Genomic DNA, 19,559 nt, shown 5'->3' with positions numbered 1-19,559 from the left:
ATGTAAATATTCCAGGTATTTTTTTTCATCCTCATAAATGTAGCACTTTCAAACCAGATGATCCATAGTATGGTCCTAAAACTGTCATCTCAAAAGATATTATCTGTTTATTCTTGTTGTTCAGCATAAATCATTTCATGTATCTTTTTTTCTGAATAAAGATTTTTTATTTTTTTAGTTACAATTAATACGTTCCTCATAGATTTCCTACTCTATGATTTATTAACTGTTCATTAGGACATGTATCCAGAAGTGTCCAGAAGAATAAATAAAAATAAATACAATAATAATAATGATTTAAAAATTATAATAATAATGACAAAATGATATTAATAGAAAAACTACCACTTATAATAATAATATAAATTATAGTGATAAGTATTCAAGATTATAATAATAATAATAATAATAATAATAATAATAATAATAATAATAATAATAATAATAATAATAATCATGCGTTGAGTAAAAGGCAGGAGGTGGAGCTGGAGGTAGCAGAGCTGAAGATGTTGAGATGTTGGTTGGGAGTGATGACGATGAACAGGATTAGAAATGAGTTTTTCAGAAGGACAGAACATGTAGGACGTTTTGGAGACGAGGTGACGGAGGTGAGATTAAGATGTTTCGGACATGTGCAGAGGAGGGACATGGGGTATATCAGTAGGAGAATGCTGAGGATGGAGAACCAGGAAGGAGGAAAAGAGGAAGTCCAAGGAGGAGGTTTATGGATGTGGTGAGGGAAGACATGCAGGTAGTTGGTGTGACAGAGGCAGATGTGGAGGACAGGGCGGGTATGGAGACGGATGATCTGCTGTACCGCCCCCTAATGTGAGAATCCCATTAAAGAAGATTATTTAAAGAATCAAAACCAATGGCTTGTGAACCTCCATCTTCAAAATCTTCTGTCATCTCTACTCTTTTTTAATGTAATGGGTAGATTTTTAAAAAAATGCTTTTGAAGTTGCTTTGTCTACATAATACGCTTATATCGCGTTATAACCAAGAGTTAAGTTGGATTCGACATCCATCTAATACTTTTAACACATTCACATAATTAAGGAATGGAATAAATTGTAATATAACCGTTTAAAAGATGTATTATTGATCAGGCAAATGTAGCGGCCACCCACCCACACACACACACACACACACACACACGAACATGGGGTCCTGAGAAGCTCTGGAGCGGAAGCGCTGCTCTCTGTGGTGCGCGCGACGCTATTTCCCAGCGTTCCTTTCTGCCTCCCTCCTCTTACCCTTCCGGCAGCCATGTCTAAAAGAGGTAAAGATCCGGAGTGTGGAATCCGTTTTAATCCGCACTAATGGACGCGTTTAAACCGTGTTTTGGGAAAAGTTAATGCTTTAGGAAGTGTTGTGGGAGATGTTTTGGTGGATATTGATAAAAAAAACGGTTTAATTTGATTAAAAAACCGCTTCGATTCGGACCGGGTTTGTAAATGGATGGCGGTTCGGGTCTTCACGAGGAACCCTAAAACCGAGCTTGGGGTCACCATGATGGTCTGAGATGTTTATTTTTTTTATTTGTGTTTGTTAAAAAATAAGTATTTAAGTTAAACCTGAGGGGAATTTTTTTTATATGAAGGAGATTAGCATGCTAGCTGCGCGCGGGAGGAAACTAGCATTCTCAGAGAAGCTGCATGGGCTTTTAGTCTTCATCATCATGGGGAGGTTTTAGGGGGGCAATATTTAAGTTCCCTCAGAAATGTTCATCAGGAGGTTCGTGTCTGAGAGGAGGAGGGTTTTAGGGCTTGTTTTAGGAATGATAGTGATTTCATGTCATGTATGAACACGTGTGTTGGTCTACAAGAATCATCTGCTTTAAGATGATGGTGGTGGTCTTCTTCTCTTTCAGGACGTGGAGGTTCTTCTGGAGCCAAGTTCCGCATCTCGCTGGGTCTCCCAGTTGGAGCGGTCATCAACTGCGCAGACAACACAGGTAACTTCTCCATGGAGTGTGAGCTTCAGATTTATGATGTTCATGGCTGTATCCAGACTGTTATTTGTGTCTTGGTGCTGATCACGTGCACCTTGTCGGTTCCTGGGCACATTAGTGTTCTGCAGGTGATTGTAGGTTCTCGTGGATCTTCTTTTGTGACCTGATGTTTTGTAGGACAAGGGATGGCATTGAGGTTAAGCTTTGGGGGGATTTCCAGGTTCTACAGGAGCAAATTGGGGTTTTCTTGGATTTAGGTTGGCAAACCTGATGTTCTTTAGGGCCTAGGTTGGAAGATCTTGGGTTAGGATTGGGAAAACTGGTGTTCTCCTGTATTGTGGTTGGGAGGAACAGGTTCTCTTGGGTTAGGGTAAAGAAACCTGAGGTTCTTTCGGATCTGGGGTTCTTTTGGTTTGGGATTTGGAAAACTTTTGTTTTCCAGGATCTAGTTTGAGGAGATCTGTGGGTTTTTTTTGGGTTAGAGTTGGAAAATCCAGTGTTCCTTAGGATCTTGTTGGGGGAGATCTGGGGTTTTCTTGGATTAAGGTTGGGGAAACCTGGACCAGTTTGAGGGTCCAGGTTTACCAACTACATTTGGGAGATTGTAGGTTAAAGTACTGCTTTGAGAGAACCTAAAGTTCTCCAGGATCAGTGGTAAAAAGCCAGGCTTTTGCAGGAGCAGAATTTTGAAACGAGCTTCTTTTCAATGAGGTCAGGGAAAGTATATGGAGATTCTCCAGGACTTAGGAGGATGTGTGTTCTTGGGTTGGTGTTTGGAAACCTGGTGTACATCAAGACCAAGGTTGGGAAGATCTTTAGGTTTAAGGTTTGGAAAACAGATTGAAGGATCTACTTTGGGATAACTGGGTTTTAAAGCCAGGGCTTTGCAGGACCAGATTTCTGAAATTTGAGGTTCTCCAGGATCAGGGTAGGAAAGTATATAAAGCTGGAGTTTATCACTGGTAGTTTTTTTTTTTTTTTTTTTCTCATCTTTTATTCCTGTGTTCTGGTCTCGTCTGAACTCCTTCTTTAAAGCACTTGCTTGGTCTGCTCAGTGGCTGAGTGAGTTGTCGTGGAAGGAAATAGTAAACCCGTCACTCTTGGGTGAGATGGCAGCGATAAATTCTGTGCTGTTGAATTTCAATCCGTGATGGAACACTGTTACTTCGTTAGATTTTATACAGTGGATCTTCTCACCATTCTGGTCTATACTGACTGTGCTTTTTTCTCATCAGGTGCCAAGAACCTGTACATCATCTCGGTCAAAGGCATCAAGGGCCGTCTGAACAGGCTTCCTGCTGCAGGTGTGGGTGACATGGTCATGGCCACGGTCAAGAAAGGCAAGCCAGAGCTCAGGAAGAAGGGTACGTCTCTTCTGATGTTCTATCACCCCTTTAATAGATCTACTTTAACTTTGGAAGATCTCTTGAGTACGATTTAGTGATTGGATGAGCCTCCTGTCAATCATTTTATTCAGCTTTGTGAGCATGACCATATCTGACTATAGTTCTTTCTAAACATCATCTCAGTTTGCTGGTGTAATATCCTCCACTCCTCTGTGGAGATGTTCTATTAGATTATGAAGTGTGCTTGTGGAGGTGTGAGAGAGGGTTGAGGGTTTAGAGCTTTCTAGAGGGAGATCTTCTGCTCCAAAACCAGCGTATCCTCATGAAGCTGGCTTTGTGCACAGGTGCAGTGTAATGCTTGAACAGGTTTGGATCTCCTAGAAAGGCTGGGTGTCCCAATACTTTTGGCCACACCGTATATAATTTGGAAAAATCGACATCTGGATTTGATTCACCCGTAATTCTATTTGAAATAGTAAATAAAAAAATTTACTTTCCTCAGTTTTGTCGCTAGCTCCGCCCACAAGCACGCTTCGACTGAACGTGGCGTCTCACGTGTCCTCGATATGACCAACACGAGCTTGTTGTTGCGTTGCAGTGCATCCGGCGGTGGTGATACGACAGCGGAAGTCGTACCGGCGAAAAGACGGCGTGTTCCTCTATTTCGAAGACAACGCTGGGGTCATAGTGAACAACAAAGGAGAAATGAAAGGTGAGCGCGTTTATCACGGCAGGACGTCCTCGTCGTCCCCCCCCCTTCTAAAAAGCACTCGCTCCGTCCACACGTGGCTGAGGGAGTTGTCGTGGAAGGGAACAGCCAAACCCGTCACTCTTGGGTGAGGTGGCAGGTTTACACCGTACTGTTCAACCTCAATCCGTGATGGAACAAAAGAACGTCTTCCAGACTGTTCCACTGTTTGATGTCTGGTGCAGCTGTAATTTTTTTATCTTTTTCTTTTGTTTAATAGGTTCAGCGATAACAGGACCCGTAGCGAAGGAGTGTGCAGATCTGTGGCCCAGGATCGCTTCAAACGCCGGGAGCATCGCCTGAGCTCTCACTCGGCTTCAGCCTTTTCAATAAAATATTGAAAGTCCATCAATGCTCGTGTGTTTCATTAGTGTCGTTACCTCCTGATTTCCTCATTAAAGTGTCGCAGTTTTATTCACGTTTTTCACATTTGCACTTCAGGTTTTTTGTTGCCATTTTTTTTTTTCTATTTGCTCCTAAACAGATTTCAGTGATTCAAGTGTTTAATGTCTCCAGTGTGTTTTGGGGGAGGTGAGAATGCAGTGGTTAAATATCACCAAGCTGCCACTCTTGGGCCCTTGAGAAAGGCCCTTAACCCTCTGTGCTGTATCATGGCTGATCATGTGCGCTGACCACGGCTTCCAAACATCACTGGGGGTACGGGAGGAAAGAAGAGACGATTATAGTTTTCTATCTTTACTTTCTTTTCTTCCTGAATTGTATACCTTTTTTCCCTCTCCTTCTTGGTTTCCTTCTTAATTCTTTTTCTGCATTTTTTTTATTTATTTTTTTTCTTTCCCTCTGTTTTTTCTCGTTTCTCTTTTTTTTTGTATTGCCTTTTTCTTCAGTTTTCCCTCCTTCCTTCTCTTTTCTAATTTCAAAATTTTAAGGTTCCCTGTACCAAGTGAGCCAGTGATGACTTCTGTAGAAACCTCAAGAGGAACCAAACTGAAGAAGCTCATCCTCCACACAGAATTCAATAAAGTTCTCTCATCGTTAATGTTCTCGGCTGTTCACTGATGCAAATGAGTGTAAAACTGGTCATGTCACGTGCAGCACTAATTTGATGTTTATTAATTACAGTCCAGATAAATATGGTTCTTCAGTTTGGTCTTCTACAGGAACCTCATGGCTGTGCCTTTAGGCTTTTCATATGGAGAACATCCTCATCTGCATTAAGTGGTCCTCAAATGAAGATTGAGATTCTGATTCAGAGATCAGGATTAGTCAAACTCCTGGGAAGGAGAATGGGACTGGTTTGGTGGTATCTCAGGAGCATGAAAAGACGAGGTTTTTTGTTGTTGTTTTTGTGGTCTGTTATATTAAGAACTTGAAAATCAGCCATTTGAGTAGATCTGGATGGTTTTGACCAGAACAATGAACTTTCGTGTTGATGGGATTTTGTTGATTAGATGAGCTGATCTTATCTTCACTAGGAAGCTGGTGACGGATGAATCTGTGACCTTCGTGCAAAATTCACTCGAATCCTCGGACGTGTGCAGATTTTAATCGCGTCCATCTTTCTCTCCAAACTGCTTCAGTTCTGCTGGAATAAAGAGCTCAGACACAGACTTTGAGGCACTTCAGCTTCCTTTATCAGGTTCCTTCAATCAGAACATCTCACAAACAGAGATGGAAGGAGAGGAAACGCAAAGTCCTGGTGTTTAGAGGTGATTCGAAAGTGTTTGAACACCTGCCTTTTCAAGGAATTTCTGCTTCTCACTCAAACTGTTCCCTCAAAGTCGAATACACAACTGTATATGAGTCTGTGGATGGACAGGATGTTCTCCAGTCACTTCTTTAACTAGGAATACAAAGATTTTTAAACCTAAAAAATCTAGTGGAACATCTTTCCAGAAGAGTGAAGGTTATAATAGCAGGAATTGATAAAATGATTTTATATCTAGAACTTGAAGGGCATCAAGGATTCATCCAAATGATTCTATTCATTTGGATAGACACAATTTTATTCAAATCCAAGCACCACCAAGATGCAGCTGATGGACCCCTGAGTGAGGCCCCTGCTCAGTGTGTAGATGGGAGATATTGGAATTGTAAAAAAAAAAAAAAAAGAAATATAAATAATCAATCTAACAAGAATTGTTTTATTAAACCGTTTTAATTGTCAACACTAGGGGGCGCCAAATCACCTCTTCCTTGCACATGTTTCACGTGAGTTTGTGTGTGTGCGTGTGTGTGCGTGTGCGTGTGTGTGTGCGTGTGTGCGTGTGTGTTAGTTATGGGATTGAGTTGGGCGGGGTTACAGCGCTGTGGTTGCCATGGTGACCAATAAACAAACCCAATAAAACCCGAAAGCTCCGATAGAAACGCTCTCAGACATGGAGAAATTCGACGCTATTGATTTCTCGGCTCTGGAAAAGGAGCTGAAACGCGCAGTGGAAGCGGATCAAAAGTACCAGAGGGAAAACGACGCCAAATTCCGCGCAATTCACCAAAAAGTGGCTACTTATGAAGAATTCCGGTAAGAGACACGTTTTCCTTTTGGATCTGCATGAAATTGTCCTAATTTATAGACACAATCTGTAATATAACATGATAAATATAATAAAATAAAAAAGACTGAATTATTACACTGCTAAGAAAAAAAACAATTCGGCATCAAGAATGCTGGTTTGTGATAGGATGCGCCTCATGTCAATCACTTTAGAAAGCGATCAGGGGGCGGAGCTTCGTAAAACTTTTGATCCTGAAAAGTTGTGATTGAATTCTCTTACACCACATCGAATTTTCCAAAATGGACATTGAAGACATCGTACCTGTCTACCTACCTTAATGGTTCCAAATCTCGCTTTTGGTCCTGGAGATTGGCAGCAGCTCTTCTTCTGAAACTGGAGACTCCTTCCATGACTGAGCCCCCATGTTAATGATGTCATCAATTTCTGCTAAAAACAAAAAAATCTCTCTGTGTACCTGAGACATGCATCTTCTATCTCACGTCCTGCTTACACCAGTGTCTGTGGTTTGATGAAGTTTGATGGAACGTGTTGCTGTGTGTTTTGTTATGTTTCAGAGACATTGTGCAGGCATCTCACCTAAAGCCTTTGGAGAAAAAGGACAAGAACACTGCACGGAATCAGCCCTGGAACCCCGTCAGCACTGTGAAGACCCAAACGAATCCCACCAACACGGACTCACTGCAGGTCCGGACGGATTGGTGTTTATGTTGATCATTTATCGTCTTTTAAACACTACTTTCTCTTTTCTCCTACTGAAACTTCGTCTATCCAACAGGATCCATAGCCGGAAAAACGAAGCTTTAAATTTAGCTTGGAAATAAACGACTCTAAAGCACTTCATATTCACACAAAGCATGAAAAAATACAACAATTAGATCGAATCAGGTATAAAATATCGATCTGATAGAAATCAGTCCAAACAATCAGAAGCATTTGTTTATAACCACATCTGTAAAAGCGTTATAACTGTTTTATTAATATTATATTATTACTATATTTAATTTTATTAAAAATCTTACTTCTTACATGGAATTAAAATTTTTATTTATTTATTTATTTTAAAATAATTAAATAATTCAGTAAATAAAAATAAAAATCTAATATTATAAAGGTTTTAAAAGTGTGTATTAAAAAAAAAATTGTATTATTATATTTTTTTTAAGTGATTAAAGAATTCAGTAAATAAAAATTCAATAATATAAGGGTTTTAAAAGAGTGTAATAAAATAACTATTTCTAATGAAATTATTTATTTATTTTGGAATAATAAATAGAAATTACGAGGTAAAAATATTATCATAATTTATGATATATTTTGTATTTTAATAATTGTATTAAATATACATATATTTTAATAAAATGCTATTAGGAAGAATAGATTTAGAAAAAAATATATATCTAAATTATAAAACATACCCAAATGATTTATTCGAATCATTCATTATTATAATAATTTTTATTTGTGTTTATATGAATATTGTATTATTAATATATATCGTGCATTTTTTATTATTTAATAATATTCTTATAAAATGATTTTATGAGGAATATAATAAAAAAACGTGTAATGATATAATATTATGTATAAAATGAGAAAAGGTTTGAAATGATGAAACAGGAATAATATAATAAACACGAGTCCTGCTCTTGTTATGAATGAATGATTTCTGTGTGGGATCTGATGTAGAAATGACGTGATGCATGTTTGCTGTTTCAGTCGGTACTGTGTGAGTCGCTGCCTCGGAGCGCCTCGGAGTTGAGTCGGGACTGGCGCAGGTTCAAGGGAAGCTCCGAGGAGAAGTATGCTCTCCTGCTCAGGCTGGGTGGAGAGAACATCAAGGAGATGTTCCACACTGAGGTGATATTCGGGCTCCTGGGCGAGTTTCTGACGGTCCTGTGTGAGTGTTTGAAGCCTGGGGACGAAGCAGACGTGATCTCAGTGCTGCAGGGACTCTCACTCACGGGCCGCTTTGGCCTCAACGTGTCCCTGCTCAGTGAAAAGGAGAGAGGTGTGTGCAAGCATCTCTTCCACAACCTGATGGAGAAGTGTTCTAGCCTTGCCGGTGCTCCTCGGGTTCCTCAGAGCCAGAAGGAACCATCTGCAGAGTTTGAGAAACGGACTGAGGAAAACACAGAGCAGGAAGGGGAGATGATCAGGGGTTTGATGGTAAAGTATGGAGTGGGGAAAATGTGAATAGTTTTTATGCTGATTAGATTCATGGACAAACTTTTAATATTAAAAAAAGATCTGGTGAGTTTTTCAGCATTTAAGTTAAAACAGTTTATATATGAGGTGGCATCAAAAAGTTTCGAGTTTCGCTCTGTTTACAAGAAAGTACTTCATTTACTTACGTTTACACACCATCACCTTCAAAATGGAACGTGTCCAACACCTTCTGCTATTCCCACCGGATCTCCGCTGTCAAAAACGACGACCTTTGAGCTGAATCTTCATCTTCAGGAAGTTGCGAAGTCTGCACGAGCCAAATCTGGCGTGTAGGATGAGTGTGAAAGTGAGATCATGTAGTTTTTGGAGAAAAACACGTGTGAATTGAGCCCGTTGTGCACACGTGGGCAGAAGCGCACCGGTTTCACAGCTTCTGATGTACACAGGATGATGTCTTTTGCCACACTCAATTATGAAAGGTCGGTGCTCCCTGTGACTGTGCGTGCAGCCCCGTGCTGCCATCTGTTGGCGTGTAACAAAACTAGTCTTGAAAATATTTCGAAATTAAATGTGAAATAATCCTATTCTATTGATGATTAAAAGAATTAAACTGTCAATACAAATATTTTATATATAATTACTACAAAATTTATTTTAGTTTCATATACTTTTATTTATTTTATTTTGCTCAGCTCCTTATGTGGAAGGTGATTTATACTCGAATTATTTCTCATTTATCGTCTCCACATCGGCGAGTATCTGAGCCTGATTGTGATTCCTCTGAAAACTTTTAAAAAAAAACAAGCGATGATTCGAATCAAATGAATGTAGAGTGACACGATGACATCACTACAATTCTGTGGCACAAACCATTCTTTCAAATCAAAACACTCCTTCAGAAGAAGCTTCAACATGCAATTGTCTCCTAAACCACTGTTCCTGTTCTTGTGTCCTCTCTTACTGGGTGCTTATCAAGCCCCTGAGGACAAGGAGGACATATTCACTACCAGATCGTGTCCTGCGTTCCTCGTCTTCGATATCGCAGCGTACGTGGCTGACATGACTGTGGAGCTGCCGTGTCACTGTAAACCAGCGGACGTTCTAGCCGTCGTGTGGTACTATCAGAAAGACCTCGGTACGGACAACACCAAAGTTCTCACCGACTTCTCGGGCACCATCATAACGGATCCGTCGAGAATCGGAGGAGAAGTGAACCTTCACGACCGCTTTTCTATTCGTTTGTTCAGTTTGCTCATCTTCAGGGCTCAACAGAGCGACTCTGGGCATTACGTCTGTGGAACAGCTTCGGGGCAGTTCTTCTACGGCTACGATGTAGACGTTCAGGTCGTTCGAAATGTTCTCTTCCCCTGGATCATTGAACAACCAAAAGACCTCAAATCGGATCCGAGTGAACACTTTCATGTGTTTACCAGCCACTGGCCATGGTCCGTGTGCGACCGGTGCGACGTCCAGGGCGAGCAGGTCCGAGTCGGGCTCTGTTACATCATGAGCCAATATCTACAAGTACGTTATCTTAGAGAGAACAAAAACGTGACGTCATGCGGTTCCTCGGCGGTTCCTCCTCACTTCGGGATGAGCGGCGTCGAACACGGCGCCGAGTTCAGTGTCAGAAGTTGCGAATCGTTCTGCCCTTCAAAACCTCCGTCGAATCCACAGAGACAAGCCCTGCTGGAGTTCCTTGCTTTCAGCAACCAGGCTTCTCCAGGACTTCAGGTCTACTACCATAACCACCCAACGAACACCGATCTCATCCTGTCCTGTCCCAAAGCGAGACCCCAGCACGCGGTGGCGTGGGATCGGGGCTCTACGCCGCTTTATCGCTCTCAGTATATGAAAGAAATGCAAACCAACCCGCGTGTGTTTATCGATGTGGGTCACCATCTTCATTTCAGACCAGTCAGAATGGAGGACAAAGGGACGTACTACTGCTGGATCCAAGGCAAAAAAGCTGGCGAGATCAGACTCGGGGTGTACACACGACTCGGACGCAAGCGCAGCATCGGCGACCCGGACGCTCTCTTCGGCCTCAAAGTCATCCTGATGTTCTACGCCGGATTCACCGTCGCCTTCGTATTCGTTACATCTGTTCGATTTATTTGCGACTTGATCGCAGAGCAGATCAGCAGGGCCTCAGATTAGCTTTTAATGAACATATCAGTAGCTTTTACTGACACGGTTTATGTTTTATAGTTTATCATACACACCGTTTAATTTATGACTTTATATAAGAACATGTATGACCTAATATTTCCAATATTTAAAAAATGCACATTTCGGCAGGACCGTGCTTCTCCTAGTCGGATTCAGGATCTGCCAACTTGTGTGTCATGTTTTTATGTTTTTATGGTACAAATAAATACTAAACAATTTAATGAAATACATTTTATGGTAGAATAAAGCTGTATAAATAAATGACTGACCACTTGTATTGCATATTAAACATCTAATATGTGAATAAATAATGTTCAGTAAGTGCAGTTACACCTGGAAGTTCAGTTTGTTCATCTGGATGAGTGGAAGTTCATAGATGGTCAAAATTGGTGCTGTGGACATAAAATGTAGCTTCTTGGAAATTATTTTGGGTTAAAACACCCTTGTGGAAGGAAAAGAGCAAATTATAACTCATTATTATGAAAGTAATGAAATATAAACGTGCAGCAGCTGTAAAAGAATCCACAAAATCTCAGCAAGGGGGCGCTACAACTACTACTAAGTGTAATATACACTGACCAATAACAACTCCACTGCACAAATCCAGCTCCATGAAGATCTGGGTTGGAAGGTGTGTAAGATCTCCTGCTATAGATCTGTAAACCCTATTGAACAAAGAGTTTCAAAAGTGATTGCACCCCAGGGATCTTCACCTCACTTACATCAGTACCTGACTATACTAACAAATATCCACAACATCTTGGAACATCTTCCCAGATGGGTGGTGTTTATTATGAGGGCAAACAGAAACTAAATATGGAACGGGATGCTCCGAGAAGCACATAACTTTCTTATGTTTGGTTGTCCACAAACATTTGGACACATCTTCTTGCTACTTATTTGACGGATCGTGTTTTGATTTGAATCATTTGGTTAAAGTGAATCGAATCACTCAGTGCAGTAATAATAATAATAATAATAACCATAATATTAATAATAATAATATTAATAATGGTCATTTTCTATAATAATAATAATTAATGTATTTTTTTTGGAATCTGGTTTTTACAATTTCATGCTGCTACACGTTCCGATTCACTTAATACATACCTTAATATGTATATTTGTTTATATATTTGTATTTGTACTTTAATCTTTGCTTTGATCTTTTACTGTGATCAATTGCAACCAAACAATTGCCCTATAAAATCAATAAATGATTCTGATTCTGATTTAGAGCCAGTGAATCGATCGTCTAAACTGAACCGACTCTTTAAATTGCAGCATTATAGGGAAGTTGAACAGAGGGAGTCTTATGACTCGTTTGAGTCGCTTCATGAACCGACTCCTTTACCCATTAATGGTGTCACGTGGCATTTAGAAAAATGACATTTAAGTTTATAAAGCAGGTCTGTGCAGTTTTGATGAACTTGTGTGTGTGTGTGTGTGTGTGTGTGTGTGTGTGTGTGTGTGTGTGTGTGTGTGTGTGTGTGTGTGTTAGATGACGCGTCTCCGCTTCTGCTTTCGCAGCGCGAGCCCACAGGCGCACTTCTGCAGACGGAGTTTCCGGAGCTGCACGCTCACACACACACACACACACACACACACACACACACACACACACACACACACACACACACACACACACACACACACACACACACACACACACACACACACACACACACACACACACACACACACACACACACACACACACACACACACACACACACTTTCTCTTTCTCTTATTGTCTCTCTGTGTCTCTCGAACAGCGATGAAGGAGCAAAGCTGTACGGAGGAGATCACGACCATCCTTCAGCAAGCCCCAGACGCACGAAATGCGCTCCTGGAAAACTACAACAACCTGCGCAATGTAGCCGAATACTGCGAGAGCAGCTACCTCCAGGTGAGACCCTTCACCGTTATTCTCGAATAACACACACACACACACACACACACACACACACACACACACACACACACACACACACACACACACACACACACACACACACACACACACACGTCCAAATTCAACATTCTCTCGTATAAAAAAACTTTTTTTTTGTCTGTTGCGTGGTGCCATCAAACCTGGATCTTCTACATGTAGTCTGTCTGTTACACCTAAACATCACCAGTTCTAAATGTGCACCAGTGGATCATTAATACTTGATCTTCTAAATTACTCCTAATGCAAAATCCACACCAAATAACGCTGAACACCAACAATGCAGAACCAACAAGGAAGGTAGAGCACTCAACCAGATGTTCCACAAGATGTGGAAAAGTCTGTTGGTGTGTTAAATCATTTAATCACACCAGTATTTTAGTTCCTAAGTGTGACTTTTGAGAAGGTAACGCAGCTATAACAGATTATTGTTTGTAACAGCATGTAGATTCTGGACCAAAACGTTCTCCAAGAAGACGTGAGCGCTCTGGTGGGTTGGTGTCCACATAATTTTGACTAAGTATAGCAAAAACTTTATTGCTCCTATAGTAATGATTTACCCCAGGAATCGTATATATATATATATATATATATCGCTAAAGCTGATTATGAAATGGAGTTTATTAGGGGAAGGAGTCTCCAGTGTGAGCACATAGTGGGTTTGTTCTTCGTTCTTCCTGAGTGTTTTCTTTTGTCTTATTAACGTCAAAGAGAAAAGAAATCTGATGATGATCCTGTGACGAAGATCCTAAAACAGTATGAGACAAAGTGCAAAAAAACCTTTAAAATCTGACACCTAAAAAAGGAAGAACACAGAGAAGAATAGATCTTGAATACAGAGTGAGGTGCTTCTCAGACGCTTTCAGGTCACCACCATGTGGAAAGGCTTTGCAGGCTTAACTGGGGTCAGACACTGATCTGACTGGAAAGCAACTAGAAAGTTTTTAAATGAACCATGAATCTAAAGTGGGAAGTAAAGTTCTAATTTCGGACATTTCTTCCCTCACGCTAAAGGAACTCGAAAACATTGAGACGTTCAAACATCACCAATCCAGTGGACTGTGTTCTTTTTGGGTTTTGGTGTTTTAAAGGCATAAGTTGTCGTTTAACGTAAGGATACATTTATCCTCAGTATACGTCATAGGACCCAGGATACGTCTGGTGTATGGTGGAGCTTATTATTTTATTTTATTTATTTATTTTATGTTATTTATGTTATGTTATTTATTTATTTATTTATTTATTTATTTATTTATTTATTGTTTTCAGTTGCACTGGAGTTAAACTGCGAATGCAGCTGACAGGAAGTGAAATGTGCTCTCACTCAGAACCTGTGGAAACATGAACCTTTGGAAACCCTCACTATAAACGACATTGTTCTTTGTGAACTTTTCTCTCTCTCTAAAAAACTAGCGACTCGGCTAGTTAGAAAGAAGTTAGCTTTGAGCACTTGCACACTAGATACATTTCACTAATGATTATTTGGCACCAAGACCCTGGAATGATGAAAATGGATTCAATTCAATTTAACAAAAACAAAACAAAAACAAAACTGTTGGAAGTGTTAGCATACTAACACTTCCAACTGTTTTTTTTTTGTTGGAAAAATTATAATCAAATCGTCTCATATATTTACAGTTACGCATTTGAGAGATGCTCTTTCCCGAAGTTAAGGGTTAAGGCCCTTGTATTATTAAGGCCCTTGTTCAAGGGCCCCGGAAGCAGCAGCTTGAGTGGTGAATCCACATCAAATCCACGTCAATGTATATTCTATACAACAGCGAAGATCTTTGAAGAAAAGGCACAGGAACTTCTGGTGAAACATCTTCCCAGAAGATTATGGAGGTTGTTATAAAAGACTAACAGAGACTAAATGTGGAATTGGATGTTCAAAAAGAAGGATACGTTTAGGTGGTCACAAACTTTTGGTCATGTTTATGTTAAAAAGTGGTGAAAATGTACATATATGTACAATGTGTTTGTGTGTGTGTGTGTGTGTGTGTGATAGATTTATAGTCCCTGTGTGTGACTGGTGTGTGTGTGTTAGAGATAGAGATGGTTATGCTAAGCTAAGTTTGGCTTTCTGTGCTCCACAGGCAGGAGGAGATACGATTAAAGCTCTGGAGGAAACCAAGGCCTTCACCACTCAGTCTTTAGCGAGCGTGGCCTACCAGATTAGCACGCTAGCCACCAGCGTACTCAAACTGCTGGATGCTCAGTGCTCGCAGCTCCGTCACATTGAGTCCAACATCAACCTCATCGGAATGGTAAGAGCATCACACTCACTGTGTGGTCCTGCTATAAAAACACTGCTGATGTTCTTCTGAGCTTAAATATACATGGTGGTTTTAAAAAGTGTCGAGAAAGTATTTTATCTACGTTTACACACTATCACCTTCAAAACAGTCCCCTTGCACAGCAGCACAGCTCTTCCAGCGTTCCTGACACTTCTGAAATGTGTCTTCTATTCGAAGCGTGTAAAGCACCTTCTGTGATTCACCCCGAAATGCTGTTAAACAGCAACCTTTGAGCAGCAACCTTTGTGCAGCATCTGGTGAGTAGGGTGGGTGCAGAAGTGAGATCATGGTGTTTCCTGCGAGAAACACGTGTAAGGAGAGCTCAGTGACAGGCTGCACACGTTGTCAGAAGAGCACCAGTTGCATGGCTCCAGACGTACACAGGACGATGTCTTTTGCCGCATTGACTTAAGAAGATCGGTGCTTCCTTTGACTGTGCGTGCAGCTTCGTGCTGCCATATGTTGGGGTGTTAAAATTAGTCTCTATTACTTGATACTTTTTAATACCATCTCATACAATCTACTGAAACGTCACAGAGATTTACATTTCTTCCTTTCTTTCTTCTGGATTTTCCCACGGGATCCATAGCTGGACTCAGGCCAATGTTTCATTTCCTCCTCCCCCCTTTTTCTGCCATCTTTTCACTCGGGCACATTCCAGAAAACTCCGTGCTCGTCCTGCTTAACCGGGTCACCTGAGTCTCTCTCTCTCTTTCTCTCCCCTTCTCATTCTCTCTCTCTCTCTCTCTCTCTCTCTCTCTCTCTCTCTCTCTCTCTCTCTCTCTCTCTCTCTCTCTCTCTCTCTCTCTCTCTCTTTTTCTCTTTCTCTCTCTCCCCCAGCCGAAATGAAAGGGCCAGTGTGTTCCAGCGCTTAGAGGCTAAGCACTAGCCTGATTGATGCTCTGCATTGTGTTCAGGGTGCTGTGGAAATGCTCAGACACACAGTCCTGGGTGCACACACTGAGTCCCAGATCTCAGTCCGTTTAGCGCTAATCAGATGTTACACTAAAGTTTGAAGAAATCTATTTACATAGAAAAGGCGTAATAGATTAAAACAAAAAAATTTTTTCTTCTGCTTTTGAAACGAGACTTCTTTTTGTAAAGAGACAAGAGGAAGAAATTTTCTGTGATTCAGGAAGTGGCTAATCTAATGTGGCTAATGTCATGCGACATCATTACCTCACACCTCCATTACTCTTTAACTGTTCTGTTACATCAACGTACATAATACCTACAAAATACCTCACAATACCTTATAATATCTCACAATGCCTCATAATACCTACACAATACCTTATAATACCTACATTATGCCTCATAATACCTGCAGAACACCTCATAATACCTCATAATACCTACATAATACCTCACAATACCTCATAATACCTCATAATAACTCATAATACCTGCACAATACCTTATAATATCTCACATTGCCTTATTATACCTACACAGTACCTTATAATACCCTGTAGTACCTCATATTATTTCACAGTACCTCTTAATACTTAGAAGTACATCATAATACCTACACAATACCTCGTAATACCTCACAATACCTCATAATACCTACACAATGCCCCATAATACCTCACAATGGCTTATAAAACCTACACAATGCCTCATAATACCTATAAAACACATCATAAAACTTCACAACCCCATAATATCTACACAATGCCTCATAAAACCTCACAATACCTCATAATACCTACACAATGCCTCATAATACCTATAATAACACCTCATAATACCTCACAATGCCTCATAATACCTACACAATGCCCCATAATACCTATATAACACATCATAAAACCTCACAATACCTAATAATATCTACACAATGCCTCATAAAACCTCACAATACCTCATAATACCTACACAATGTCTCATAATACCTATAATAACACCTCATAATACCTCACAATGCCTCATAATACCTACACAATGCCTCATAATACCTATATAACACCTCATAATACCTCACAATACCTTATTATACCTACACAATGCCTCCTAATACCCCACAATGCCTCATAATACCTCACACTGCCTCATAATACCTACACAATGCCTCATAATACCTATATAACACCTCATAAAACCGCACAACACCTTATATTACCTACACAATGCCTTATAATACCTATAATAACACCTCATAATACCTCACAATGCCTCATAATACCTACACAATGCCTCATAACACCTATATAACACCTCATAATACCTTACAATACCTTATAATACCTACACAATGCCTCATAATACTTATAATAACACCTTATAATACCTCACAATGCCTCATAATACATACACAATGCCTCATAATACCTATAATAACACCTCACAATACCTCACAATGCCTCATAATACGTACACAATGCCTCATAATACCTATAAAACACCTCATAATACCTCATAATACCTTATAATACCTACACAATGCCTCATAATACCTATATAACACCTAATAAAACCGCACAATACCTTATAATACCTACACAATGCCTTATAATACCTATAATAACACCTCATAATACCTCACAATGCCTCATAATACCTACACAATGCCTCATAATACCTATATAACACCTCATAATACCTTACAATACCTTATAATACCTACACAATGCCTCATAATACTTATAATAACACCTTATAATACCTCACAATGCCTCATAATACCTACACAATGCCTCATAATACCTATAATAACACCTCACAATACCTCACAATGCCTCATAATACGTACACAATGCCTCATAATACCTATAAAACACCTCATAATACCTCATAATACCTTATAATACCTACACAATGCCTCATAATACTTATAATAACACCTTATAATACCTCACAATGCCTCATAATACCTACACAATGCCTCATAATACCTATATAACACCTCATAATACCTCTTAATACCTACATAATACCTCATAATACCTCATAATACCTGCACAATACCTTATAATATCTCACATTGCCTTATTATACCTACACAGTACCTTATAATACCCCGTAGTACCTCATATTATTTCACAATACCTCTTAATACTTAGAAGTACATCATAATACCTCACAATACCTACACAATACCTCATAAAACCTACACAATGCCCCATAATACCTTACAATGGCTTATAATACCTACACAATGCCTCATAATACCTATAAAACACATCATAAAACCTCACAATACCTCATAATATCTACACAATGCCTCATAAATCCTCACAATACCTCATAATACCTACACAATGCCTCATAATACCTATAATAACACCTCATAATACCTCACAATGCCTCATAATACCTACACAATGCCCCATAATACCTATATAACACATCATAAAACCTCACAATACCTCATAATATCTACACAATGGCTCATAAAACCTCACAATACCTCATAATACCTACACAATGTCTCATAATACCTATAATAACACCTCATAATACCTCACAATGCCTCATAATACCTACACAATGCCTCATAATACCTACACAATGCCTCATAATACCTATATAACACCTCATAATACCTCACAATACCTTATAATACCTACACAATGCCTCCTAATACCCCACAATGCCTCATAATACCTCACACTGCCTCATAATACCTACACAATGCCTCATAATACCTATAATAACACCTCATAAAACCTCACAATACCTTATAATACCTACACAATGCCTTATAATACCTATAATAACACCTCATAATACCTCACAATGCCTCATAATACCTACACAATGCCTCATAATACCTATATAACACCTCATAATACCTCACAATACCCTATAATACCTACACAATGCCTCATAATACTTATAATAACACCTTATAATACCTCACAATGCCTCATAATACCTACACAATGCCTCATAATACCTCACAATACCTTATAATACCTACACAATGCCTCATAATACTTATAATAACACCTTATAATACATCACAATGCCTCATAATACCTACACAATGCCTCATAATACCTATAATAACACCTCACAATACCTCACAATGCCTCATAATACCTACACAATGCCTCATAATACCTATAAAACACCTCATAATACCTCATAATACCTTATAATACCTACACAATGCCTCATAATACTTATAATAACACCTTATAATACCTCACAATGCCTCAAAATACCTACACAATGCCTCATAATACCTATATAACACCTCATAATACCTCACAATACCTTATAATACCTACACAATGCCTAATAATACCTATATAACATCTCATAATACCTCACAATACCTTATAATACCTACACAATGCCTCATAATACCTATAATAACACCTCATAATACCTCACAATACCTAATAATACCTACACTAAGGTGGTAACGGTACACATATTTATATTGAAAGGTTTCGGTACAAGGCTTTTGGTTCAATGCAATAATTTTTACGTGCAA

At 39.5% G+C, this 19,559-nt stretch overlaps 4 protein-coding genes across 8 annotated transcripts in view; all 4 read left to right on the top strand.

The window, feature by feature from the left end:
• Nucleotides 1-1,126: 1,126 nt before the first annotated feature.
• On the top strand, nt 1,127-4,400 carry rpl23 (ribosomal protein L23). The gene is made up of 5 exons (XM_083566323.1): nt 1,127-1,282; nt 1,874-1,957; nt 3,190-3,318; nt 3,899-4,012; nt 4,269-4,400. Exons 1-5 carry the CDS (start codon nt 1,270-1,272, stop codon nt 4,349-4,351), a joined length of 423 nt encoding a protein of 140 aa, XP_083422449.1. The 5' UTR covers nt 1,127-1,269; the 3' UTR covers nt 4,352-4,400.
• Nucleotides 4,401-6,317: 1,917 nt separating this feature from the next.
• On the top strand, nt 6,318-11,124 carry dnaaf19 (dynein axonemal assembly factor 19). The gene is made up of 3 exons (XM_083567067.1): nt 6,318-6,530; nt 7,080-7,209; nt 8,242-11,124. Exons 1-3 carry the CDS (start codon nt 6,388-6,390, stop codon nt 8,716-8,718), a joined length of 750 nt encoding a protein of 249 aa, XP_083423193.1. The 5' UTR covers nt 6,318-6,387; the 3' UTR covers nt 8,719-11,124.
• On the top strand, nt 9,532-11,124 carry LOC310740347 (Ig-like V-type domain-containing protein FAM187A; the record flags this gene model as incomplete). Its single annotated transcript, XM_083567021.1, has 1 exon — nt 9,532-11,124. The coding sequence occupies one exon, from the start codon at nt 9,532-9,534 to the stop codon at nt 10,849-10,851; it is 1,320 nt and encodes a 439-aa protein (XP_083423147.1). The 3' UTR covers nt 10,852-11,124.
• Nucleotides 11,125-12,579: 1,455 nt separating this feature from the next.
• Nucleotides 12,580-19,559, top strand: part of abi3a (ABI family, member 3a) — a 16,129-nt gene continuing 9,149 nt past the window's right edge. For all 5 annotated transcript variants that reach the window (XM_083566999.1, XM_083566997.1, XM_083566998.1 and 2 more), the window contains exons 1-2: nt 12,580-12,773; nt 14,912-15,082. In XM_083566999.1, coding sequence (XP_083423125.1) covers nt 12,642-12,773; nt 14,912-15,082 — 303 coding nt within the window. In that variant the 5' untranslated portion in view covers nt 12,580-12,641. The remainder of the gene's footprint in view (nt 12,774-14,911; nt 15,083-19,559) is intronic.

Source organism: Silurus aristotelis (genome assembly GCF_946808225.1).
Source record: "Silurus aristotelis genome assembly, chromosome: 17".
NCBI classification, from domain to species: domain Eukaryota; kingdom Metazoa; phylum Chordata; class Actinopteri; order Siluriformes; family Siluridae; genus Silurus; species Silurus aristotelis.
The sequence above is the reverse complement of the archived record's forward strand: the minus strand, read 5'-3'. Positions and strand labels throughout refer to the sequence as shown.